Source organism: Aspergillus sydowii, assembly GCF_001890705.1.
Source record: "Aspergillus sydowii CBS 593.65 unplaced genomic scaffold ASPSYscaffold_4, whole genome shotgun sequence".
Lineage (NCBI taxonomy): Eukaryota > Fungi > Ascomycota > Eurotiomycetes > Eurotiales > Aspergillaceae > Aspergillus > Aspergillus sydowii.
The window spans coordinates 1,694,958-1,718,566 of record NW_024467862.1 but is presented as its reverse complement, the minus strand read 5'-3'; the positions used below and the strand labels follow the sequence as shown (position 1 = coordinate 1,718,566).

The 23,609-nt window shown below is 51.0% G+C and overlaps 14 protein-coding genes across 14 annotated transcripts; 6 read left to right on the top strand and 8 right to left on the bottom strand.

Moving 5' to 3' along the window:
- Positions 1-230: 230 nt before the first annotated feature.
- ASPSYDRAFT_88840 (GIY-YIG nuclease family protein) lies at positions 231-1,582 on the top strand (the record flags this gene model as incomplete). The annotated part of the gene is made up of 3 exons (XM_040852070.1): positions 231-322; positions 379-924; positions 1,003-1,582. The coding sequence occupies 3 exons, from the start codon at positions 231-233 to the stop codon at positions 1,580-1,582; spliced, it is 1,218 nt and encodes a 405-aa protein (XP_040703756.1).
- Positions 1,583-1,727: 145 nt separating this feature from the next.
- ASPSYDRAFT_123071 (FMN-binding negative transcriptional regulator) lies at positions 1,728-2,522 on the bottom strand (the record flags this gene model as incomplete). The annotated part of the gene is made up of 1 exon (XM_040840433.1): positions 1,728-2,522. A coding segment is annotated over one exon (795 nt), but the record flags the coding sequence as incomplete, so codon positions are not given.
- Positions 2,523-3,389: 867 nt separating this feature from the next.
- Positions 3,390-4,392, bottom strand: ASPSYDRAFT_117607 (uncharacterized protein; the record flags this gene model as incomplete). The annotated part of the gene is made up of 2 exons (XM_040840308.1): positions 3,390-3,761; positions 3,844-4,392. Coding segments are annotated over 2 exons (921 nt in total), but the record flags the coding sequence as incomplete, so codon positions are not given.
- A 1,361-nt stretch (positions 4,393-5,753) lies between these two features.
- ASPSYDRAFT_44348 (uncharacterized protein) lies at positions 5,754-7,037 on the bottom strand. Its single transcript, XM_040846835.1, has 3 exons — positions 6,683-7,037; positions 6,246-6,627; positions 5,754-6,177 (listed from the first exon to the last, which is right to left on the bottom strand). The coding sequence occupies exons 1-3, from the start codon at positions 6,915-6,917 to the stop codon at positions 5,952-5,954; spliced, it is 843 nt and encodes a 280-aa protein (XP_040703753.1). The 5' UTR covers positions 6,918-7,037; the 3' UTR covers positions 5,754-5,951.
- Positions 7,038-7,261: 224 nt separating this feature from the next.
- ASPSYDRAFT_30764 (uncharacterized protein) lies at positions 7,262-7,639 on the bottom strand (the record flags this gene model as incomplete). Its single annotated transcript, XM_040844813.1, has 1 exon — positions 7,262-7,639. The coding sequence occupies one exon, from the start codon at positions 7,637-7,639 to the stop codon at positions 7,262-7,264; it is 378 nt and encodes a 125-aa protein (XP_040703752.1).
- Positions 7,640-7,921: 282 nt separating this feature from the next.
- On the top strand, positions 7,922-9,016 carry ASPSYDRAFT_44347 (BTB/POZ domain-containing protein). The gene is made up of 2 exons (XM_040846834.1): positions 7,922-8,874; positions 8,942-9,016. The coding sequence occupies exon 1, from the start codon at positions 7,960-7,962 to the stop codon at positions 8,740-8,742; it is 783 nt and encodes a 260-aa protein (XP_040703751.1). The 5' UTR covers positions 7,922-7,959; the 3' UTR covers positions 8,743-8,874; positions 8,942-9,016.
- A 252-nt stretch (positions 9,017-9,268) lies between these two features.
- On the top strand, positions 9,269-11,123 carry ASPSYDRAFT_30762 (Zn(II)2Cys6 transcription factor; the record flags this gene model as incomplete). The annotated part of the gene is made up of 4 exons (XM_040844812.1): positions 9,269-9,456; positions 9,506-9,784; positions 9,838-10,502; positions 10,540-11,123. 4 exons carry the CDS (start codon positions 9,269-9,271, stop codon positions 11,121-11,123), a joined length of 1,716 nt encoding a protein of 571 aa, XP_040703750.1.
- On the bottom strand, positions 11,086-12,385 carry ASPSYDRAFT_44346 (uncharacterized protein). The gene has a single exon (XM_040846833.1). It carries the CDS (start codon positions 12,348-12,350, stop codon positions 11,226-11,228), a length of 1,125 nt encoding a protein of 374 aa, XP_040703749.1. The 5' UTR covers positions 12,351-12,385; the 3' UTR covers positions 11,086-11,225.
- A 62-nt stretch (positions 12,386-12,447) lies between these two features.
- On the top strand, positions 12,448-13,094 carry ASPSYDRAFT_912323 (uncharacterized protein). Its single transcript, XM_040852450.1, has 3 exons — positions 12,448-12,469; positions 12,538-12,969; positions 13,051-13,094. The coding sequence occupies exon 2, from the start codon at positions 12,613-12,615 to the stop codon at positions 12,922-12,924; it is 312 nt and encodes a 103-aa protein (XP_040703748.1). The 5' UTR covers positions 12,448-12,469; positions 12,538-12,612; the 3' UTR covers positions 12,925-12,969; positions 13,051-13,094.
- ASPSYDRAFT_913451 (uncharacterized protein) lies at positions 12,792-14,477 on the top strand. The gene has a single exon (XM_040852472.1). The coding sequence runs from the start codon at positions 13,184-13,186 to the stop codon at positions 14,399-14,401; it is 1,218 nt and encodes a 405-aa protein (XP_040703747.1). The 5' UTR covers positions 12,792-13,183; the 3' UTR covers positions 14,402-14,477.
- A 76-nt stretch (positions 14,478-14,553) lies between these two features.
- On the bottom strand, positions 14,554-16,256 carry ASPSYDRAFT_150362 (uncharacterized protein; the record flags this gene model as incomplete). Its single annotated transcript, XM_040841993.1, has 2 exons — positions 14,554-15,727; positions 15,781-16,256. The coding sequence occupies 2 exons, from the start codon at positions 16,254-16,256 to the stop codon at positions 14,554-14,556; spliced, it is 1,650 nt and encodes a 549-aa protein (XP_040703746.1).
- An 828-nt stretch (positions 16,257-17,084) lies between these two features.
- Positions 17,085-18,924, top strand: ASPSYDRAFT_913141 (uncharacterized protein). The gene is made up of 3 exons (XM_040852467.1): positions 17,085-17,713; positions 17,781-17,999; positions 18,081-18,924. The coding sequence occupies exons 1-3, from the start codon at positions 17,273-17,275 to the stop codon at positions 18,687-18,689; spliced, it is 1,269 nt and encodes a 422-aa protein (XP_040703745.1). The 5' UTR covers positions 17,085-17,272; the 3' UTR covers positions 18,690-18,924.
- Positions 18,751-21,381, bottom strand: ASPSYDRAFT_148723 (putative raffinose synthase protein Sip1; the record flags this gene model as incomplete). Its single annotated transcript, XM_040841834.1, has 2 exons — positions 18,751-21,270; positions 21,319-21,381. 2 exons carry the CDS (start codon positions 21,379-21,381, stop codon positions 18,751-18,753), a joined length of 2,583 nt encoding a protein of 860 aa, XP_040703744.1.
- A 652-nt stretch (positions 21,382-22,033) lies between these two features.
- Positions 22,034-23,246, bottom strand: ASPSYDRAFT_88829 (zinc-dependent alcohol dehydrogenase family protein; the record flags this gene model as incomplete). Its single annotated transcript, XM_040852069.1, has 4 exons — positions 22,034-22,078; positions 22,139-22,585; positions 22,640-23,028; positions 23,084-23,246. 4 exons carry the CDS (start codon positions 23,244-23,246, stop codon positions 22,034-22,036), a joined length of 1,044 nt encoding a protein of 347 aa, XP_040703743.1.
- Between the last annotated feature and the right edge of the window lie 363 nt (positions 23,247-23,609).

Sequence of the window (23,609 nt, the reverse complement as noted above, 5' to 3'; positions counted from 1 at the left end):
TACATCTTTTATAGTTGGAAGGGTCGGGTGTCTTGACCCAAAAGATGCAGCCATGGTGGTGTTCTTTTCCTCATATTTCGTTCTCACTACACCCGGTCACTTCTCAGACCAGAAGGCAAAATGTGTCGCATACTTGAAATGGCGTGATTCTAGGACACGCTGCAGAAGTAACTGGAAGGTCTCAGAAGACGACGTTTCGCACATCTCAGCGCTCCAGGATGATTACGAAAATGAGAGCGAACCCGAGAAGCGAGCTGGAATACTTCAATGCATTGCCGCACGCTGCCTGTGCGGGACCCACCGCCGGAGCGAGGAGGCAGCGGTGTATCAATGGAATAATGAGATTCAGTCGCAAGCCAGCAACTCACACCTCGATAGGTTCGAGTCCTCTCAGCCGCAACGCCGTCGGGAGTCCTCAATAGACTTCAAGAGATATGGTTGCCAGGAGGTCGAAGAAGCTTCTGGTGATGAAAAAGACCTTACAAGTTTGCTGGGCCGTGGGGTTGAACATACGGAGGAGGATATGCTTGAGCACATGAAGGCGGTTGACCGAAAAGCCATCAATTACCTAATTGGCCGACTCGAACAAGGCCAGAAGGCAAAGGAGAGCAAGAGAACCCCAAGTTCTTTCTTATATGTCTTTAGCCATCATGCTGCAAAAGACTTTTACAAAGTTGGCACTGGCAATGGGAGGATGCGAATTCGACAACATGAGTGCTGCTACCCGGGATTGGTTGTACAATGTTTGATATTTTGCCCAAATGCTCTATTGTTCGAGAAAGTGGTGCATGCTGAGTTCAGTGCTGATAGGTACTACCACATGTGTGACAGCCACGGCACTCCCCAAAAGCATAAAGAATGGTTCAAGGTTCCATTAGCAGACATCTTGAACAGTGTCACTGCCTGGTCGGCGTTCTCCCAAGCGTTTTAAGGCGAGAGTGCTCGCATTGATCGACGAGAGCCAATATTATGTTTGCCAGGAGGCTCACAAGACCCGGCCAGGTGGACCAAGTGGGCACGATGGCACGCTGAAAAATGGATGTCGCAATCCAATGTGGCAGCGGAAGCTCGATACAGACAGGATCTTAATTACCAAGGCCCTCTCAATACCCAAACTCCTGTGCGCCAGCAGCGTTCTAGGGTAGAAAGTGATACCGACTACCCCTCTAGTCCTCCCGAACTCACGCCTAGCTCGGGGCCTGCGTCTCCTGACAACGGGTGCAATGATCCACCAACACCCACCCCGAGTAGTCGAACACAAAGGGGGAGGTATTCTTCGCTGGACCGTGTTGGCATTGTGGACGCATCGCAGGGTCCTACGGCGTCCTTTACGACTGCGGCGACTATTACCCATGACGACTGGGAAGCAACACTCGCGGAACGCACGCCAACTGAGTCGGGAGACGACTTCTGGTATCCAGGCCCTAACAGGGGTTGTACTGAATCTACAACCAAGGCGAATGATGTCAAGTATGCGAGCTTCGCTGGCGTCACCGTGCCCATTCCTCCTTCGCAACAAGACGTTTCGAGCGAGGACCCTCTTAACGAGGCAGAAAGGATGATGCGGTTGATGTTCATTTGATATTGACGCCGGGGTTGCAGTATTACTAGCTTGTCTTGATATCAGTTACTTGCAGGGTAGATAAGCAGGAGACAAATAACTCCAGATTCATGCCAGTAATAGTATGCATTCCTTGGACATGTGCCCTCTAAGCCTTCTCCTCCTTCTTTTTCCTCTTCTCCTCATCATGCAGAATGCCTCGCTCCTTCACCAACTCCGAAATAGCAGTCGCCGTCTCCCCTCCCAACTGCTCAAACCCCTTCACAACACCCTCGCGATCCCCAGTCTGCATCTCCTGGCTCATCTTATGCTTCCCCTCGATCTTCTCAATGCGGATCTCAATACCCACGATATTCCTCTGCATCAACTCGATATACTTCTCCGGCGCATCAGCCACCTTCCACGGCTGTCCCCGGTCCCCGCCCGTATACCCCATAATCGACCGCTCCGTGTGCTGCGAGAGATCATGCAGCTGCTTTGCCAGGAACTCGGCTGCCTCGGGCGTCCTAGAGTCATAGTAAAGCGATAGCTTCCCATAGACCTGCACGGCGGAGTAATTCCACGTCGGAACGACTTTGCCTGTGTCGGGCTTCGTCTTGACGTAGTACTTGGGCGTGACGTAGTGGTCGTGTTTGCCGTTGAAGACGACGAGGACTTCCTCCTCTAGCTGTGTGACGTTTCCCGTGGGGTTGGAGTTGGATTGGTTGGATTGGTCCAGGGCTTCGATTATGCCCTTGACCTGCGGGTTTTGTTTGGCGATGTGGGCGCGGAGTCGGCCGGGGGAGGAGTCGGAGGTGTTGGGCTCTGATGCAGCGTCGAGGATGAAGGGGGCGTGGGTGCATTGGAGGAAGTTGTGGGATGAGGATTTGACTCCTGTGATGAGCATGCCTAGAGGGTTCTCATGGATGAATTGGAGGAGGGCGGCGGTTTCTTTTTCTTCGTGCACGGCTGGGATGAACATCTTGGCGGTTGATTGGCAATCAAGACCAATAGAATTGTTTTTTGTTAGTTTCTCTGGGGATGGAGGGGGGGGACACACTCTTATATAACCCTTCATCGAGTCAGGCTGGCAGATTATAGGATGGACCGGATAGTGGTGTGAGTCACCTGCTGGAAGGGCGCGAGAGAATATTCAGTCTCGCCGTGCTCAACGCAGACACAGCATCCGATATGGACTACCATGCCATATGGAGCAAGACACACGCCGTCCAATGACACCCGAAACTACATGCAAAATTCCGGAGACAGAATCCGAGCCCTGGCCAATCACGGAGGGTGGATACTGGCTTAGTATGGTGTGACCCACGCATCGGTGGCCCATCGTTCTTGCACACCACATTGGGATTAGATTGGCGATCACAGGCACAGGCATTAGGCACACGTTTCTCGAGACTTTGCGATAATCCAATCAGTTTCAGCGGTCCTGTTGTTTCGCTGGCCATGCAGACTCCTACTGTTTCTAACTCCGCGGGAGGACTATTACTAGTGAAACCGAAGAAGGGCAAGCTACCTCTGCTTCTGAAATCTGGACATCTATTCCGGCTGCATCTGCCATATCGGGCCTGGTCGGATAGTGCTTATTTCTGGAAGCCAACGGCTTTAGCCCTAACTGGCAGCAAAACGTGCTATCTTCGACACCTTCGTGGTTACCATCGAAATGTCCGTGCCTCCGACCAAGTAATAGATAAGAGCCTCTCATTAAATATTTCAAAGAGTTTCACAATGCCAAAAACAAGATCCCAAACAAGAATTCTGACCCGTATCACGCCAAAACCTCCTTCCAATTGAGCTTCTTCAACGAATCCTCCGTGCTGCGCAGCTGACTTTGTACGCCTAGGTCACTAGGAGTAACAACCTGATCATCGCTCAACCCAATCGTATAGCTTCCCTTCCCAAATTCATCTATATACTTCATCATAAACCCGATTTCCGTCCCGATCGGGCCCCAGAGACTCTCGTAACTCTCCATGCTCGTCTCCAAGAAGGTCACGTCGGCGTCCAAGGCCTTTGAGAGTGCGTCTGCCCACCCATTCGGCGTGAGATAGTCACCGACACCGAGAACGTACTTTCCCATCGTCTTTTCAGGCTGTTGGAAGATGGCGTTGGCTATCACTCCGACATTGGTTTTTTCGTCTCCGACCATGGGAATAAGTGCTGACGACGAGCAGGGAAATGATATTATATACTTATTTGCCCCTTTCTGCAGGTTTCATTTTATCAGCCCCGCGCATCATCATAAACTGAAGGGTTACTGTAGGTTAGTAGTAGTGGATAATACTAACCACATAAACAGGCACATAAGGGATCCGCTTCAGATTCGACCCATACATCCCAACACGCACAAAGGTCGTCTTGTCCTTAAGTCCGTTGGATTCATCAAGTATATACTCATCAGCCGGAACCTTAGACTGAAAATGCGGAATCTTGTATTTCCCGCCAGAAGTCTTCTCCGCGTTAGAAAGCGTGGACCAAATAAGATGCTTCAATGTCCCCGATTTGGCCACTTCAGACGCAGCTCGCACGAGATTCAATCCCTGGGTTGCTTCTAGCTCCTGTGCTGCTTCGGCGCCCTGCGTCATGAACACCTCCGCGCGGAAGACAGTGTTGGCGAATATGAACGTTGCGTCCTTGAACGCAGATACCAGACTGTCGACGGAGGTGAGGTCTGCTTTAACGACCTCAACTTCAGGGCTACTGGTTGCGAGACGGGTCGCGTCTGGAGACGAGATGTTGGATGTTAGGGCTCGAATTTTGTAGGGCTTTGTAGAGGCGAGTAGAGCGGAGACCACGCCGGACCCTTGGGCGCCCAGGGCTCCGACTACGACGGCAATTGGGGGGCTCATTGCTGTAGTTGCTCGAATATGTGAAGATGAGAGGCCAGGGAGAGCTTAATGAGAGTTGAGTCCATCCGGGCGTCTTACATCCTTTTGTATGACGGAATGCCACGGGCGGGGTGGGATGATGATGATGATGATTACTGTTGTTAATAAGCAGACTTCAGCACTGGCAAGTCTGACAAATACATTTAGATTCCGGTCCACGGATCTGAGGAATGTTTTATTGGTAACCATAGAGTTAAAGTTAATTAATCTTCTGGGTCGAACGGCGCGCGGTCGGTGTCCCGAACGGAGAGACGTATCCGGAATGTTAGGGCAAGGAAGTGATGGCTGTCTGCCTTCGAGGACTTTATCATCCGTTAGTTGAATTCATAGGGCGATCGCTAGGTCCTTATTCTATCAAGTACATTTGAAGACATGCTACTGCCCAAATGTACCCATTTGTCGTAAGTATTCTCCCTAGGGAGCGGCGTCGATTCCTCCCATCTTTTAGAAATGGGACCGTGCTTGCCATTGTAAGCGGACAGGCATACACACCTATCCAACGTTCCTTCCCTGGCACTGTTCGCTTAAAATCGTACCTCCCAAAAACAGCGTAATGGCGGCGTTGCCTCAATAAAATCACAATATTTCTTCCCCTTTCTCAACTAAACTTCCCCCAACACTCTTCCCTTTCTTCCTAGCACCAACTAGACCAATCGCTACCATCGAAGCTATTCAATCAGGCTCCCTCGCTAGTCACGACGCAGATTCAGCAAGAAGGAACACACACGGGGTTTGTTATCTGATATGACAGGGGCAGGATAATGATTTGGATGGCTGTTAGTTGAATCGTGGAGCTAGAAATTAGGTAGCTGCAAATTATCTTCCGCGGATGGACCCTATTTGGACTCCAAACCGGATTGTCTTTGGTATTCTCATCCTAAAGTCAGGAAAAATGCCCCCATGCCCAACCTATCCCCATCCCCGCTAGTAAACAATTCAGCAATCGTCCCACTCTGACTGGTCCTCCAGCTGGTCCTCCAGCTGGTCCTCCGGTTCCTCCCTGGTACACCTTCTAATCTACAATGGCCATCCCTTCAAGGACCACTGGACATATTTCGCCAGTCCCATCAGCACAGATATATTAGCGTGAACGTTCATCCAACTGGAAACGCGCGCAATAGCTTCATACTCGAAGTGAAGCCCAACCATAAGCTGCAGACAACGGAGGATGTCCAGTATTTACCCTGCAGTGGGCCGAGGGGACATTGTTTGATGAGGCTGCAATTATTGGGGACTGCGGCAAAGAAGAAGTCATTCACAATGCGCCCGTTGGTAAGTTTGAGGACGAGCTATACAAAGTGGATGTTCCAGGGAAATCACTTGTTGGTATTGATGTAAGTGAGACCCTGTGGCACATATTCATTTTGCTAATTCCGATATCACGATCCCCAGAGAAGGGGCCGGGGGACTGTCAGACGTGGATTGTCGAGTCTGCCAACCAGCTTGTTAAGTATGGGATTTTTAAGCTTCAAAGTCATAACATAGATTAGGATCGCTTGGACATCAAGTTATTCGTCTTTCTTCCCTCCCATGACTGGGCATGCCCCAGTAGCAGCAGCCACATCGTCCATCTTTAATCCACTCTCTTCCTTTGCAATTTGTCGAAACATATCCATCGGGTCAAACCACACGTCAATTTTCTGCAGCTGCAGCTTCTCATTCACCCTGGCAACCACAATCCCTTCAATATCAATCACCCCACCATGCGCCTTTACCCTGACAGTTTCACCCTGACTATGAATGGTATTAACACATACAAGTAAAAGAAAGAAAGAAAGAAAGAGAGAAAGAAAGAAACTCACTCATTCTTCCCCACATAATCACTCCCCATAACACCCCAATGCCTCCACCGAAACACCACAACCGGCGGCCCACTATAAACCTCCTTGACCTCCCACGCAAACGTCGGCATCATCCTCTTAAACGACTTATGGCTGGCCTCAAAGTCATTCTGCGCTGGGTCATAGTACTTGTTCGGCGTGATGAGCGCATTGTAAGTGCCGACCTTCAACATATCCTCCCCCGTCATCGCGGGCCCGCCGTTTAGCGAGAAGGTGTAGCAGCTCTGGTCGACGGTGCGCCAGTCCGAGAGGGAGGTCTTGAATGAGGCTTCGATTTCCCAGTTTTTCACGAGGTTTTCAACAAGGGAGGGGAGGGATGTGGCTTCGTGGGTCATTTGTCTGGCTGGGATGTGGGTTAGGGCCTAGGGTTTGCTTGTGGAAGGGAGGGGGTGAGGTACTCTGCTCGTAGTACTCGCGGGTCTTTTTGTAGCTTGGTGGTCTTCCATAGCGCCAGGCGGCGTCGGTGTCTCCTAGGACAGCATTGGGGTCGAGGACGTAATCTGGAAGGCCTTGGGCGTCTGCCATTTTGAGAGAGGAGTATGTAGGAGTATGTATTAGAGTGGGATGGAACAGGAGGCGGGATTGCAGTATGAGAAGAGGAGAGCAGCCGACAAGACCTGGGCTGCTAGGCATTTATTAGTTTTTTTACACAGGTGGAGGCACGTACCAGTCGGTAGCAGCTAAGTAGGTACCTAGGTAGTACGTCCTACTGGCCGGTGTGTACCGTCCGTGGTACCTCCACAGTGCCATTCCGCATTAATATCGGCGATTATTCTTCCCAATCCAATGAGACCAGCCTGATTACAGCACGGAGCATACATCTTTTTATAGTAAAAGTTAGATATAGTGCCCAGGAATTTCATGTCTCACTGTGTCACCGGTCTATTCCGCCCACATCCTTGTCGGATCAGCCACGCTATACTTGATTTGCACCGGCGAGGCGGCCCGGGATGAGGCTCCGTCGGGGCCGCAGTACGTTAAGCGGGTTCTTGGCCATCATACGATCGTTTCTGGAAGCTCAAAGAGTGGTATCTAAGTAGTACTGATTCGAGAACGGTGGTGGCGTCCGAGCCCGAAGTCGAGAGTTGCAAGTGCGGGATCTGGCCTGCGATGTGACCACGATCCACGACCCAGATCTGGAACCGAATACGCGAGTGGGGAATATCTAAGATGAATTGCATTAGAATGTTGTCTGGGTGAAGCAATTGGGTAGAGCAGTCGGGCACTCCACTTGCGGTGGGTAATAGCATCGAAGCTAGGGCTGGGGGCCATTCTTTAGCGGGTCCTCGCAACAGTTGGCGGATTTTCCCGGATACTACAGTGAGCCAGATAGTAGTCTTACATTCCCAGGACATGGAATCACATGTCTCTCAATTATTAAGAGTGGCTTAACTGCTTTGGTGAATGAGAAGTGTTGGTGTTCACTTGTACTAGTGGACTATCCATGTCTGTACAACCTTAATTAATCTTCATGTGTGAACTCAAGACACAAGATATAGTTCTTCACTTTGTGCAAGGATCATGACTACGATATGCTTATCACTGCAGCTCACAAACAATAAAGTTTATTTTCCTATTGTGAAAACATCACAACCATATTCATAGGAGTTATCACTTACTACAATATACAGTTGCAAGATCTTTTACCTCTGAACACTTGTTTTCTCACCCAGACATGATCTTGACACCATCTAGTAGCATGAATGAAAACACTGGCTCGAGAACCTCAACCCCCTTAACTCATTCCGACGCCTCAGCTCCCGGCAGTCTTGTGAGATTGCAGGTATGTGAGCGCTGGTTCACCACCAGCCGTGAAACCCTGGTACGCAGGAGCACCTTTTTCGAAGCCCTACTATCCAGCCGGTGGAAGAACGCTAGAGAAGACGGATCTTACTTCGTCGACGCCGACCCCACTCTATTCGATCATACCCTGCGATACCTCCGCCGGCCCAACGTCTTCCCAATCTTCTACGACCAGGCCAAGGGCCATGATCTTGTGTTGTACAATGCCCTCCTAGAAGAAGCCAGATACTTCATGATTGACGAGCTAATCAATTGGTTTGAGGGAGAAGGATACCTGAACAGCGTCACTGTCAATCACACCGTTACTGTGATTGACAGGGAGCCGTCATTCCCAGGCATCGTCTATGACGAACAAGAGGAACCCAATACTCAGGTGATTTTCCATCCGCAGTTAGTCCCACTGAAGGTGTATGTGTGCCCGCGGGGGCTATACGTGCATCGTGGAAAGGAGTGGAAGTGCGGAAAAGCTTGCAAGAAGGCGCATGGCAATTCCCCTCCTACGTACGAAGAGGTGATGGAAGGCAGGGTGGTGGTCATTAAGAGAAAGACTACCATCAGGACAGACTTGGACACGAACAAAGCTTCAGAGTATGGGGTGTGTGAAGGTCATGGAGTGTGGGAAGCGAATGGACCGAATGGACCGAGCCTTATATAGGCAGAGGGGACAAGCTGCTCCTGGCTGATCGAGTCATGTTGAAATAGCACTCATGTCGTTGGTCTCAAAGAAGTATGGCATTCCTGCTTCGAAATAATGAAATGAAACATTGTGCGATATTTTGCCGTGTATCTGTAGAATCCATAGTCAGTTCTTTCCTCAAGATGTCTCAGAAGAGCGAAAGTAGGCCAGAGCTTACTTATATGGTGGACGAGCGGCTGCCAACCGACATCACGTTGAGATCCCTGTACACCCCGGTGGAGGTGACAAAACCTATAGAAAAACCCATTAGGCATATGGAGCTTTAAGGTGATTGCTCACCAGGTTGTTGTCAGTGGTTGTGTATGGCCTATCCCAATCGGGTTAGTGCGCATCACGTATATCGGAGCCAGAGCTCGTCATCTCTTATCTACCCCATCTCCTCCATTCATCAACAACTCCCATTGATTGAACTGTCTTTTCAGTTGCTGCTGGGGGATGATTTGTAACGTATCTTTCCCCACGTCAAGTCCTGCTCTCTACGAAAATGCCTCCCGATAGAGGCCGTGCCTCGAAAGCCTGCGCTTCCTGCCGCAAACAAAAGACTAGATGTTATGAATCGGGCACTTCGGGCGCACCATGCCTGCGATGTGAACGGCTGAACCAAAGATGCTCCTTTACAGCGGATGTCATTAGGGAAGAGCCTACACCATCGGGGTCGGGTACTGATGCTCGGTGCGCTCACCCTCCTGTCCTATTTGATTTGAGACTTATGGCATTCTAGGCTGGAGCGCCTTGAGAAGACAGTCTCTCAGCTCCTGAATCGACTGGGAGAAGATCCCTCACAGTTCACTCACGATAACCCCGCAGAAGTCAATCCAGCCCAGATAATATCTCCGGGTTCTGGCAACCCAGCACCGAAGGACCATGACTCCGCCGCCGCGCCGGTCATGGTAATTCGCGATTTAGCAGCTGATACAGGGATCGAGCTGGCAAACACAACACAACCCGTATCAGTAGATAAGCTCGTCCCAGCAGATCTCGCTGTTGATCTGATATCCATGTCCGTATCGATCTAACCCTCTAGATAACAGAACCGTCGTTAACCAACCCTAGATTCTCAGAGCATTATGGACGATGGGTCCTGTTTGACCCGGACGATGATACCCATTCCTTGCTCAGTCGGGTCAGGAAATCACCCCTTCTTTTCTGCGCATGCTGCCTGATCGCTGTGCGTCATACTTCGCAAGATATCGCTGCCAGCCTCGCTCCAAAGCTTTACGAAAGCGCACGTTCTCTAGTTCAGAATGCTCTTTTAGTATCACCACAACCAATTGAATTCTTTCAAGCTGTTATTATCCTCTGTATGTGGTCTACTACAGTCGGACAAGTGCCCCTCAGTATTGACAGCTGGCTACTGAGTGGATTTTCTCTGCAGCATTGTCAGTCTAGCTCACTTTTCTCTGTTGTCGCCAATCCGTCATCAGCTGCATCTGAAATTGATAAGCCTGCTCTTAACATCTGGTTCTTGTGGAACCATATTTGCCTTGTCCATCTTCATTATTGCGTCGGTACCAGCCGAAGGTCAATGCTACAAGATTGGCATATTACACGATGCCGTGCCATTGTTGATTCGGATCGGGCAACAAACTACGAGCTGCGAATGGTGGCAGAAATCCACCTTTACCGTACCGTTTATGACCTCTTAGCGGGTCCAACTGACATTTCACAGTCTGTAGCGGGCCTTCTGACTTGGAGGAAAGAATGGCAGTTTGTTCTCGGTAAGTGTTCCGCATTTTCTTGTTACGCTGCTAATAGGAGCAGAACAACCCAGGGCACAATTCCTGATGATGGGCTTCCATTTCTCCCATCTGCTTTTATATGACCGGTGCCTAAAGTCGAAATCAGCCCGGGCACAAGAGTCGATGGTATCCGAAATGATCAGACACGCTACAGCGATTATTAGGCTGGCCATTGATACCATGGATGAGCGAACACGACATCTAAGTGACCACATCTACCACATGATTACATTTGCTGCCATCATCATATGTCGCATTATCGGAGCCCCCGAACACCATTCTGAGATAATCAATGATGTTAAGGAGCTGGACACTATGGTATCAACCCTGGTACAATGGCTTCAGTCCATCGGCCTTCCCTGTCATGCGGCGCATACATTTGGGACAATCATTGCCCAAGTCCAGCAAAAGGCACGGCCTCAGGTGGATGCGACTACCTCGAGTCCCGTGGAGACGGGCGATATATTACCTGATGAGCTAACTAGACTTTACTTCCCGGAGTTTCTCGCTGTCGGAGCAACGCCTAATGGAAGTTGGGATTTGGCACCAAATTTTTCGTTCTTCCCTCAGGATTATCCCCTTCCAGATGGAATGAATTGATATTAAATGCAAGAAAAGGAATTACACGTGCTATAAAGTTCAGATATCCAGTGGTGTCTTCAAACTATTAAAAAAGGACCAAACTCGCCTATGATCTCGGTTTCAGCGGCCAGTATAGCGCTTCTCCAGCCAACGAAAAACCGGAAAGGTGATGCCGGAAAATGCGAATGTCAGCTCGTGGCCGATGTTTGCTCCAGAATCACCAATCAACGAAGCGATCGGTGCGACGTACCACGCGACCTTCATGCCTAGAGCCGCTCCTAAGAAGCCAAAGGCAAATGCCGCTATGGCAGCCCACCCGAACGGTAAGTAGAGTGGATCATTCCAGGCGTCAAGATCATATCCTTCCCATCCACCTCGGAACATGAAATGTTCTTCAACAACTAAAGTGATATGAATAACCGTCCAATATCCAATGACACTTAAAAGAGTTTGCAACGTGTCGTCGAAATACTCAGCCGCGCAGCACCCGATGACAACTGCGGCCACGAAGCCAAATGTTACAAGCACAACCCGGGGAATCCTGAGTGCCCATGGTCCAAAGTTCTGTGCGTGGAGAGCGAAGGAATAGTTATTGGGAATGTTGTTCTGGAGACCGTTAGCATATGCAACAAATGTGGAATCTGTGATTATTACCGGCACCGCGCTCAACGCCGCAAGAACCATGAGAAATTTCCCAAACCCCCCTGCTGGTTCCAGCGCCATTTTAAGCAAGCCTCCCACACCAGACTCTCCATAGGCCTGCTTCCATTCGGGGTGATTGATAGTCCCAGAATATAGCGCGGCCCCTAATGTTTGGACCAGGACAGTAGGCACGAAAATACCAACGTATGTGGCACTGAATATCTTCCAACGCGGGGTATTTACCGGCATTCGCACATTGAAATCAGCCGCACAGTTGATCCAAGAAACGGCGAACGAGAATATACTCGCCATAAATGTGAGGACAGGAGCTGCCCTATTCGGCCCGCTAGTTGGGTTATTGTCGACTCCTGTTAGATAGGAAGCGCCAGTGCCGGCAGCTACACACCAAACAATCAACGGTGGAATCCACGCAAACACATCAAGGCGATGGATCCAACTTATTCCAAGTGTGCATACTACCCAGACAATGGTGCAGATAATTATCACACCTGCCCAGGTTGGGCATCGCCCGTCTGATAGGGCGTTGAGAACAACAGCGCCGGATATCGAATTGATAGCATTCCAGCCGGTTGTTGCAACCATGGAGAATACGACCACTAGAAGGTTTCCCCAATAACCAAATGAGTACCGACTGTGCGAGTTAGCAATGCGTCAAGTGCAGAGTTAGAGACGAATCAAGACGCACGAGAAAGTCGTCATACGTAAGCCTGTCAGCCCGAATGCAGCTGTCCACGCAGGCAGCAGGTTGCTGACAACATTAATCACCAAGATAACCGCGAAACTGTCCCAGAATGGAAGGCCAAGAGCACCGCCTAATGAGCCGACATTAAGGGTAGCGACTGCCATGTTCGCGCTCATCCTAATATGTATTAGCAGCTTGTCGTCGTGGCTCAATGTCAAGCAACCTACCAGAATGTGCAGGCATTCCAAAATTTTGTTGTATTGTGCTGGCGCTCCTCATCAGTCACCCGCTCGATTCCTTTCAATTCGACTCTCAGCTTTGATTGAATCCAGGAAGATGATTCTGGTTCGAATGCGGAGACCCCGTCAGGGGAGCCGCCCTTATCAACAGAACTTCTCTTGTCAGCCATTTTCAGGTTCGGGATTTTGGAAGAGGAGTTCTTCGATACCCCGGGGGTCCATGATATATCTATGAGCCTTTCGTCCCATATAATTGCTTCTTTATCACCGCGGTATCCCGGTATTCCCATCAATGTCGTTTCTCGAGATTATGATTGCGTGCTTATCTTCCCGCCGGCTTGCCGCGGCATGCCGGTCATAGGGCAAAATCGCATATAACTCCTCCAAGTTCGCCCAGAATCTCTAGCAAGATAAATTGCTCGAAATCCTGCACTAGCTACGTCAATTAACATTCTATAAATCTCATTGATCAATTATAGCATTGCGCGATAACGATGGAGCAGCACACCTTCCGCCGCCGCGGCCTCGGGCTTCGTGGAGTCGACGAAGACCGCGTCTCCCCAGGCTACGTCCTCTACGCACCTCTCACTTCTCGTACTGTACACTTGATCTCAACAACAGGGGAAGAAGTCCACCGATGGATTTCCCCGCAGCGTGCCGGTCGCCACGCTCGCCTCCTTCCCAATGGCAACCTCGCCCACAACGCCGTCCACCCCGACTCCCCCAACCTCTTCTCAATGTGGAAGAAGTACTGCGGCGGGGTCATGATGCAGGTGAGCCCTAAGGGCGATGTCGTCCGTAAATACACCGATCCCCGCGCCCACCACGACCAGAACCATCTCGACGATGGAACGCTCCTATACACCACCCTGGAACCCCTCACCGCCGACGAAGCAGCTCGCGTCCGCGGCGGCATCCCAGGCAGTGAAGCTCCCGATGGGACCATGTACAGCGACTGCATCAAGCTAGTCGACCCATGGTCCGTAACCAACAACTCGTCCTCATCCGACTTCGACACAACAGAGACCGGAACAGCCAAAACAACCGGCGGCGCCAAACTCCTCTGGTCCTGGCGTGCAATCGACCACCTCGATCTCTCCAAATTCGCACAACACCAAGACTATCCACGTGAACACTGGCCACTCATCAACAGCGTCTCGCTCGACGCCAACGGCGATATAATCGCGTCGTCCCGAAATACCTCCTCCGTGTTTGTCATTAGCCGCGCCACCGGCGCCGTGATATGGCATCTCACAGCCCCAATCGTAAACCAACAACACTGCGCGCACGAGATTAGCGCGGAGACAGGGGACATGCTTATCCTAGACAACGGAGTCTTCAGACCAGGCCTCGCGGTTCCATTCTCGAGAGCGATTATTGTCTCTAGAAAGACAAAGCAGATAACTTGGGAGTATAAAGACCGTACCACGGGTGGACTGGGCTTTTTCACGCCGTTCATGGGGTCTGCGCAGAAGTTGGCAGGTGGGAATGTCCTTATTGCTGAGGCGGCGACAGGAAGGATCTTCGAGGTTAGTGCGGATGGGAAGGACGTGGTGTGGGAATTTGTGGTGCCGGAGTTGAATGATTACAAGGGCGTCATGGGGGATGAGGATCTGAAGGAGATGGAGAAGATTGGCTTTTCGTATCAGAGCAATGCGGTCTTTCGGGCGTATAAATACGCGCCCGAGGAGGTGGAGTGGTTAAGGACGTAGGCCTAATAAGATTACGAGTTGATTAGGAAGTTAAAGTGGTGTGATAGAGATAGTGATATTCATCGCTGCTGGTATAATACCCCATAAGTAGACGCCGAGACAAATCTATATAGCCGCTTCCAGGGGCTCTCAGATAAGTTAAGAGACAAAATCTACTTTCTCCAAACACGCAACCACCCGAACATCTCCTCCCAGAAGCCCGTCGGGGGCTCGATGAGACTTAATTCCTCCTCATAAGCTGTAATCTCCGGCGCTTCCCATATTAAGTCTGCCTCATGGGGCTTAACGAACTTGGTCCTCTTGATTAATTTCCAGCCTGTGAACAGGATGGGAGCGAGGAGGACCATAGTGTAATTTGTGAAGAATGTCTCAATTGACCAAGGCGTGAATGATTCGTAGCCGTAGGTGCAGACAACTGTGAACATCCACGCGAAGCCAATGTATCCGGAGTAGGGTTGGAACCAGCCAGTGTAGGGGAGAGTCGAGCGATCGAAGTTCTGTGCGACCGTGGCGCGGTAGAAGCAGATGTACGTTACAGTGATAATGACATAGTTGATGATGCCCGCCGCAGTAACAAGGTTGGTCATCCAAGTAAGCACAGTGCTTGAGGAGTTGGATACTTGCAAGAAAGATAGGAATGGGAAGGCCATGACAATAAGAAAACAGTAGATGGGCACCCCGTTTTTTGTGCACTTGCGGAGAATTCTCGGTGCGCGGCCTTCCAAGGCCAGAGAGTGCAGAATACGAGTCGCAGTATACGTGTAAGTATTTCCCGCACTGAAGATAGAGGTGATGAGGAGAGCGTTGACAACATGAGGAAGACCCTCGATGCCCATGTTGGTCATTGCAATAACGTATGGGGAGGCGGCCGCACTTCCTGAACCTCCGCCTTGGTTGAGATGAATTTCCTGCAGCGTGGGATCGTTGTAGGCAACAACAATTCCAGTGCAGAGGGCTGAGCCGATAAAGAAAAACCCAAATCGCCAGTATACAGTCTTGAAGGCAGTCTTGATGTAGCGGCGAGGGTGTTTGGCCTCGGCCGCGACCATAGAGATGTACTCTGGTCCGACACATGCAAAACCAGCCGACCAGATACAGGCAAGGAAGCCTTCAAAGCGGCCCATTGCTCCGACGGACAGCTTTGCGTATTCCGCAAACGCCCCGGGGTTGTTCCAGTATCGAAACCCGTACGCATCGTGGGAGGGATTTCCTCCGACCATTGTGACAAAGGTAAACGCGAAGAGGATCAGGATCAGGAATATCTTTCCGCCGGAGAGCCAGAACTCGGCTTCACCGTACGCCCTAACAGCGAGGATATTCAGAGCCCTAACTAGGTCAGCAAGGGCAAACTATAACCGACAAAGGGAGTCAGGACGTACCCGTAGAGAAAAACACAAGCACCGCAGACAGCGGCCGCGGGAATATCGTCCCTCCAATAGGACATGACCAGCGAGATGGCAGTAATCTCAAATGGAATGAGGATCGCCTCGTAGAGGAAGAAATTCCAGCCAGCTGTAAACCCCCAGGCATCGTCGACCCACTTCCCCGCGAGACGGATGAACCCACCGCTGACAGGCATGTAGACAGACATTTCCGTAAGACAATTGGTTACCATGGCCAGGAAGCAACAGTAAATAGTGTATGCGATGAACAGTGACCCAGGGCCGCCCTTGGCCAGTGCAGCGCCGATAGAGACGAAGACAGCGGTACCAATTGAACCTCCGATAGCGATTAACTGGATCTGACGATTCGCCAGACGACGATGTAATCCCGACGCAGTGCTGCTGATGGGCTCAGCGCGGATGTCAGCGCCATCATCGGGGATGTTCTTCTCATAGTCTGCTTTGGCGCTCATCTTGACGGGAGAGCGAAAGACAAAGAAAAGAGAGAAGAAAAGAAGGAAAAATGGAAGCAGTAAGAAAACGCGAGGAAATGAGCACTTTAAAGGAAAGCGTCCATAGGTTACATCTCGCCCATAAAATTTTATCCCGCGCTGGATCTCTGGGCTGCGACAGGACAGCAAGAGGCTTGACCATAGAATCTGGCATCCTAGTCCGGCCTGCCTCGTTAATATCGGTGTTATAGGTCCGCTCAGCACGCGATGGGCCTTGGGCTTGCCGCATGGGGACTTAGTACAGCATTGGCGGGGAACGGCGCCGTTTGGCGACTGGGGCGTTGGCAATGAAGCAAATCACAGGCGATAACAGGCGTTGAATCCGTGGTTGTGGCTTAGATTTCCTCTGCGGGTGTACTAGCGTGCTCTGCGGCGTGCCCTTGCTTTTGGCGCAGTGAATTGGGTTGGAATGTGGACTGACACGCGGAACTGGAACGTGAATTTGCCCCTTGCAACGGCAGCGGGAATCGAGATAGCAACGTGGGAGACCAAAGAGGAAGAGATTTCCAGGAGTGCAGTTTCCTATCTGGCGCAGCAGTTGAGCTTATCACGAACGAACCACAACCAGGCTGTCAGTTATCTCAGCCGTATGCGGTATTGAGAACCGGTATCTCGCCCGTATTGCTATCAGCCTATCTGCGCCCCAATAATACGACTCTTATCGTGCAACTCGTTGCTTTTTTTGTCCTGCCTGAGGCCGCGAGTCCTTTCCTCGGGTTTGCCCGACTCCATTGCTGCCCTTTGCCACACCTCTCCCCTGAAATACGAGGAAAGGCCACGCATTGATCCCGTCCCAACAACGCCGCGCTGCCATGCCACGCATTCGCCATCCCCTCGCGTCTGTTGCACCGATTTAGAGCTCCCAAGCGGGCGGTGAGACCGCGAGCGATGACGTCGGTGGCTCTGCGCCCAGCCTGGTCATCACGAGATTCTCTCGCACTCCTCAATCAATTACTTGATCCAGACAGGTCAGGACGATGAGCAATGACCATGGGGAGGAGGTGAAACGCCGCCTCTCGTCTCTCCACAGACCCGTCTCACCTCCCCCAGCCCGCCCCGCATCCGGCTCCCTGGCCGCCTTGGAAGCGGGGAAAGAAAGCGTGAAGGATCCCCTGCAAACCGTCTCCGCACATCTCCGCAAATTCATTCGCAACACCACGCTTGGCTATACGAGCTCCTTGGAGTTACTCCAAATCGACGATTGGAAAGCCCTCTACACCCGCAATTCCCATAATTCGGGCCGTCATTTCGTCATCCATCAGCATGACCACCCGGTTGCTGGTCCGCACTATGATCTCCGACTGCAGTTCTCAGAATCCAGCTCCCTTAGTTGGAGTATTATGTACGGGCTCCCGGGGGATGCGAATAGTCGGCGGCTGAATCGCAATGCAACTGAAACGAGAGTGCATTCATTGTGGGTGAGTTTTCTTCCTCCCTTCCAGGCAGTTCGATTGTGAGGAAACAAGCTAATCGGTGTATGAGTAGAACCACCTCCTCGAAACCGCAAGCCCAAAAACAGGCAGCATGATCATCTGGGATACCGGTGAATATGAAGTCCTCCCAGAAAAGCCGAAACGCAATGGCCGATTAGACGAGGGACCCGAGACACAATCAGAGGAGAGTGATCTATCCGAATCCGCACTTGATACAGTCCGAGACAGTCTCGAGTCGGAGAGTGGGAAGCTGCGAAGGGCCTTCCAGAATGTATTACCCTCCTCCACTGGTTAACTGCAGAAAAGGGAAGATAGGATTAATTTTTTTTTTTTTTTTCTTCGCTGCGAACAGCACAAGATCCGCCTCCGTCTCCACGGATCCCGCCTGCCCAGAAATTATACCATCTTCCTTCGCCGAGACAAGACCGATCTACGATCCGCGCCGACACCAGGTTCCCTCGCGCGCATGCCCATAAAGCGGAAGCGGAGACGGGTCATCGCAAAGGCCCAGCCAAGCAGCACCTCGAATTCCGAATCAGATACAGGAATGGCAGACTCGTCCTCAGGACCGTCAGTATCCGGAAAACGACGGAAAGAGACGAACGACACAGAGCACTCCGACGCAGAGGGCGACAGCGCGACCGACTACCAAATCCGACTCAACAACGCATATCCCGGTGCGGTAAACGACATCGGTTCCATCCACCAGAGACGATGGTTTATCGTGCTGGATCGCGCCGGGAGCGGGTTTGTGCCTGAGAAAGATCCCACGGGTAAAAGGCGCTGGATACGTGGGGTTGATAAACGGTCCGGCGCGAGAACCGGGTTCGACCCATTTTATGTGCGTGGGCCCGAAGTGGAGAGGAGCGTTGTCACTGGGCGACTTGGAGGCGATGTACTCCATGACGAAGGAGTAGAGGGATTCGTCCCAAGACGAGGCTGGAATCCCGTTCTCAACTGAAATATAGCATGATACTGCATCTGTATATATGTACTTCCAAATCTATATAATGCGCAAGATATTACAACAACACCGAAACATTCACCTCATTACTCCACCCCGCCTCCAAACCCATCTCCCTCCACGCCTCCTCAACATCAATCGCCAGAATTCTTCCATTCTCCTTCCAAACTGCCTTCCTAGGAACCGCCTGCCCTGAAATCAGAACCATAAAATGCTCATCTATATCCCACACCTGCAGCTGCGAAAAATATACCCCTAGCACTCCCAACGCCTTGATCGCAACATTCACCCGCAACCGCCCGTTACTCTCAATGAATACATCCGAGTTCACCAACGCCGCGACACCCGTCATCTTACCCAGCAAGCCCAGAACAGCGACTTCAGTTTCGACATTATCTTTCTGTCCCAATGTAAACGACCGCGTCGGATAAGCCGTGAGAATCTCCCATCCCCTCTCCTCCAACTTCACTGAAACAGTCGAGAACGAATTCAGTCCATTTACAATCTTCCCGCTCCTATGTGAACGCACAATATACTTGCTCTCGGTATCTTCCTCGTAAATCCCAGGAAAATCAGACATAATGAATAGTGCTGATTTCGCGCTTGTGGCGACATTGAACAGGCCGATTATCCCGCTCCCTGTGCGCGCGCGGCCGTGATATGTTCCTACCCGCAAGACATGGCCTTCTTTGATATCGTGGTACATATCGAGGGTGCGGCCGATGAGCCCCGGCCGGAGTGTTATGGAGTCACCCTGGGTCGTGAGAGCAGTCATTTGCTTTATGAGGGGGATGTTGTGCTGGCCTGGTGTATCTGTTATGTAGATTGGTCCGCCAGAGATGCAGCGCGCGGCGGCGTGGAAGGATGCGTATGGGTTGTTGGTGCTAGTCTGGAACATGTCCCAGTCAGGAAGAATGTTTAGGTACCGGGTTAGGAGGGCGTTGTGGGCGTTACAGAAGACGTGCCAGGGGTGCGAGTCTTCGATGTCCGGGAAAAAGTCGTCGGAGTTGCGGACGACGATGGTTGGTTTGTTGGTTGGTAGTTGGGAGTGGAAGATTGTTTGTGGGAATTGGGACATGCAGGAGATGACTTTGGGGCCGAAGTGGCGGAGTGACGAGATTGCCCAGGCGTCTTGGTAGGAGGTGGTGAATTGTGCTCTGTCTGTGGGGTTGCTGAGAAGGTCGAGGGAGGATTGGGCATCCGCCTTGACACCGGTGATTCCGGCAGAGGAGAGGAAGGAGTAGAAGTCGTTGTAAAAGCGTTGGATATCGGAAGGGTCGATGGCGAGAATTGAGCTTCTAATTGAGCTGTTGAGCTGGACTTCTCTGGTTTCGTATGTAGATGCAAGTACCCCTTCTGGGGATATACCACCCCAGTATCCTAGAAGTGCATGCCAAACCGCAATATACTCGATATTCGGGTGGAGCTCCTTGATAGTAGAAACTGTCTTTGCAAGTCCACTCGGAAATGCTTTTGGATTCGCTTCGAATTGTTTCCAACCACGATACCAGGAGTCTCCTTCATTGTCCAGTGACTGCCAGTTGTCGTCAATAATGAGGCCCTTGATATTGATTCCTTGAGACTTTAACTCGTCAAGGGCAGAGATAAGCTTCTCTTCGTTGAGGTCCTGCCCTATTCCATTCCAGGTACAGTACGTTAGGCCATCGTACCAGCTCGACAGCCATTGTGCTTTTTGATCATCATTCACGCTGGTGTCATATGGTCTGACTAGCTTCCTCGCCTCATATACCAAAGCACTCATGGCAATCTCGAACTCATCGGCCGCAGAAACCAACACTTGGAAACGAGACGGCGAAGGGCTATCGTTCTGCGCTTTCACAACCACTGCACCGCCTGACCCAGATCCCAGGACCGTAAGAACGTCATCTACCGAAACACCCAAAAGCACAACATGGACCCCATCTTTCCGCAAAAATGAGCAGAGGATTGCATCATCTGACAGGTCAAGCTTGTCCTTACCCTGCCTCGGGCCCAACCAAGACACCGACAAGCGAACAAGTGCAAAGAACCGCGATACGCAAGACGGAACCCCGAATGGTAAACGCGCAACTCCTGAGTGCCCATCCTTAGCCCCCTCCACTGGGCCCGATAGACTCCACAGCGCAGCACCAGGTGCCTCGCTTTTGCGAACCTCAACTTCAATATCTGACGATAGGTTATCGAAGTATCGTCCAAGTCCCTCGAAAGAAAACGCGCTGACCTCTTGCTGCTCTGAGCTGGACTTGCTCGAGGTGAAGATCAGTTCGCCGTCGCCGACCTGTTGTTCCCGGTTCGCCCATCGCCACCCTGAATCCGCATCCCCGTCCTGGTGCTCACGATACCGGATAGTAAAGTTTCCAATCCCCGACTGTGGACGATCTATTTCACCCTCGAAGATGTGCCGAATGTTTTCTTGAGCTTTGCCGCTGCTTAAGAGCGGGACAGCGGTTGACGGACATTTATTAAGTGCTAGCGCTGACCATTCAAGACCTCCAATATTATGCCAGACCTGAACTTCCCGCTCTCCGGGGGAGTCAGTCTCAGACTCAGACTCCAGTTGGACTGTGAATTTGATCTTCTCCTGTTTAGTGACGGGCCAGCCTGGTAAGTGGAAGGAACAACGCACCTTTTCGTGTTTGAGGCAGGTTGGTTTGCCCAAGGGCGGGTGGGATGTGATTTGTATTGACATCTCGCCAATTTTCTATATCTATAAGTCTATAGGAATTATGTTGATGCTGAAGTAAGGTTGCTGGAGGAGCTAGAGAGGAGCAGCGGTCGGCATCGCACGAGCTCCGATAAGAATGGAGACCGATAAGGAATGCGGGGGTGGTCCTCAGATCCTCGGCGGGGTCCTCTTCTCCGCCGGCTGATTCAAGGTCGCCCGTTTGTTTATCATTAATATGGACAAGTCATGTATTATTGTACCAGGAGAATTCGAATGATTTAAGAATAGAGGTCTGATGAATGATTCGCGTGGACCAAATCCAAGGCTCTGAGCTTGATCCACGTGTATGTCAATAACGTCATACGACCCCAAGGTACTCGTACGAGAGCTTGACAATTTCAGCAATTTATACGGCCATTATCGACATGATATAGGAATATTGCATAAAGGATTTAATATACCTCTCATGACCCAAAGCGGTCACAGGATGGGGTCAGATGTGTAATTATGCAAGTGCTGGGATTAATGACTGGGATTAATACCCCGGCAATGTAAGCCTCGACGTTCACCAAATTAACATCACAGCAATACAAGTTAACCACATTTCACTGCTAGTATATTTATTAAGTCATAATTCCTAGTCGCATATTTTCTTCATTATGTTCTTATCAGGCTATTAAGCGATCTGGATGGTCAGCTTTCCGAAGTGCTTCTGCACCCACTATTCACCGAATCGTTAGCATATACCCAAAAGTTTTGTCCATATAATAGAGAGACTGACCATGTATTCATAGGCCTCCCTTGTCTTTTCCAGGGTGAACACATTCGCATCCACAACAGGGTGGATATTGTTCGCCTCGATGGCGCTGATCATATCATTCATCAAGGCCTTGCTGCCAACATACACACCGCGCACAGTGCAGATGTTGCCCAGGGTCTGTAGAACGTTTGGAATAGTGCTGGGATCCATTCCGCCCAGGAAGCCAATAATGCTAATGACACCCTCATACCTGATACACTTGAAGCTCTGCTCCAAGGTGCCGGATCCTCCAACCTCGATGATGTGGTCAACACCGATGTTGTCGCGTGTCAAACCGCGTGCTATCTCGCCCCAGTTAGTTTGGGTCTTGTAGTTAATGACGTGGTCGGCACCGAGGTCCTTGAGGCGCTTGCCCTTCTCTTCGGAGGATGTTGTTGCGATCACGGTAGCGCCGGCTGCTTTAGCGAACTATACTTTGTCAGTAATTCGTCTTCTGGCTTTGGAAATATTGTAAGAGCATACCTGCAAAGCAAAGATACTGACACCGCCAGTGCCCTGCACAAGGACGGTCTGGCCGGGCAGAAGCGGTTTTAGCCCATACAGCGCGTTCCAGCTAGTCAGACCCGCGCAAGTGAGGGTACTCGATTCAAGGAAGTTCAGATTGGTCGGGGCCCTGACGACGCCGTTCTCACTGAAGACACCATACTGGCGCAGGGTTCCGTCGACCGCACCACCGAGACCCGAAGATGCCGCAGCAGCGTCAACGGGGCCGTACTGGTGGAGCTGGTTAAAGAGGGTAACAACCTTGTCGCCCTTCTTGAATTGCTTGACCTTGGATCCGACCTCGACGACTTCACCGGCACCATCGGAGCCAGGGACGACAGGGAAAGAGAGTGGGAAAGGGTACTTTCCTGGTTATCGCAACTAATTAGCACATTCTTTAGTATATTCGAAAGGCAGACGAACCCTTAGGGATAATCAGATCACGGTAGTTGAGCGATGCAGCGTAAAGTTTGACGACGACTTCCGAGTCCCCCGCAGTCGGAACCTGCGCGTCGCCGTAGACGAGGCCGTCAAAGTCCTGGTCCTTGTTCTTGACGGTCCATTGCTTCTGGGTAGAGGGTGCCATTGTGTCGCTTGAGTTCAATTGCGAGCTCTAAGTTTAAAAAAAAAAAACTGAGCAGGAAACGGTATTCGGATAGGCGGGAGGGCATTGAGGGGCAGTCGCATTTATAGGAGCTCCAGCTCCCAATTTGACGTAACTGCATCGCCAATTTGACGTAACTGCATCGCCAATTCCCCACTTGTACTCACAACAATTATTCAGCAATTCTCGACGAGCGTTGAAGATCGGAGACTTTGTCCTGTGTGGATCGAGAGTAATCGGTCGGCCTGGTCGGTTTATTCCCTGCATAAAAATCTATAGCATCAGTTGTTATGCGCTGCACGACATCTTGATGCGTCCACCGACGTCATTCCAGCCACTCCATCT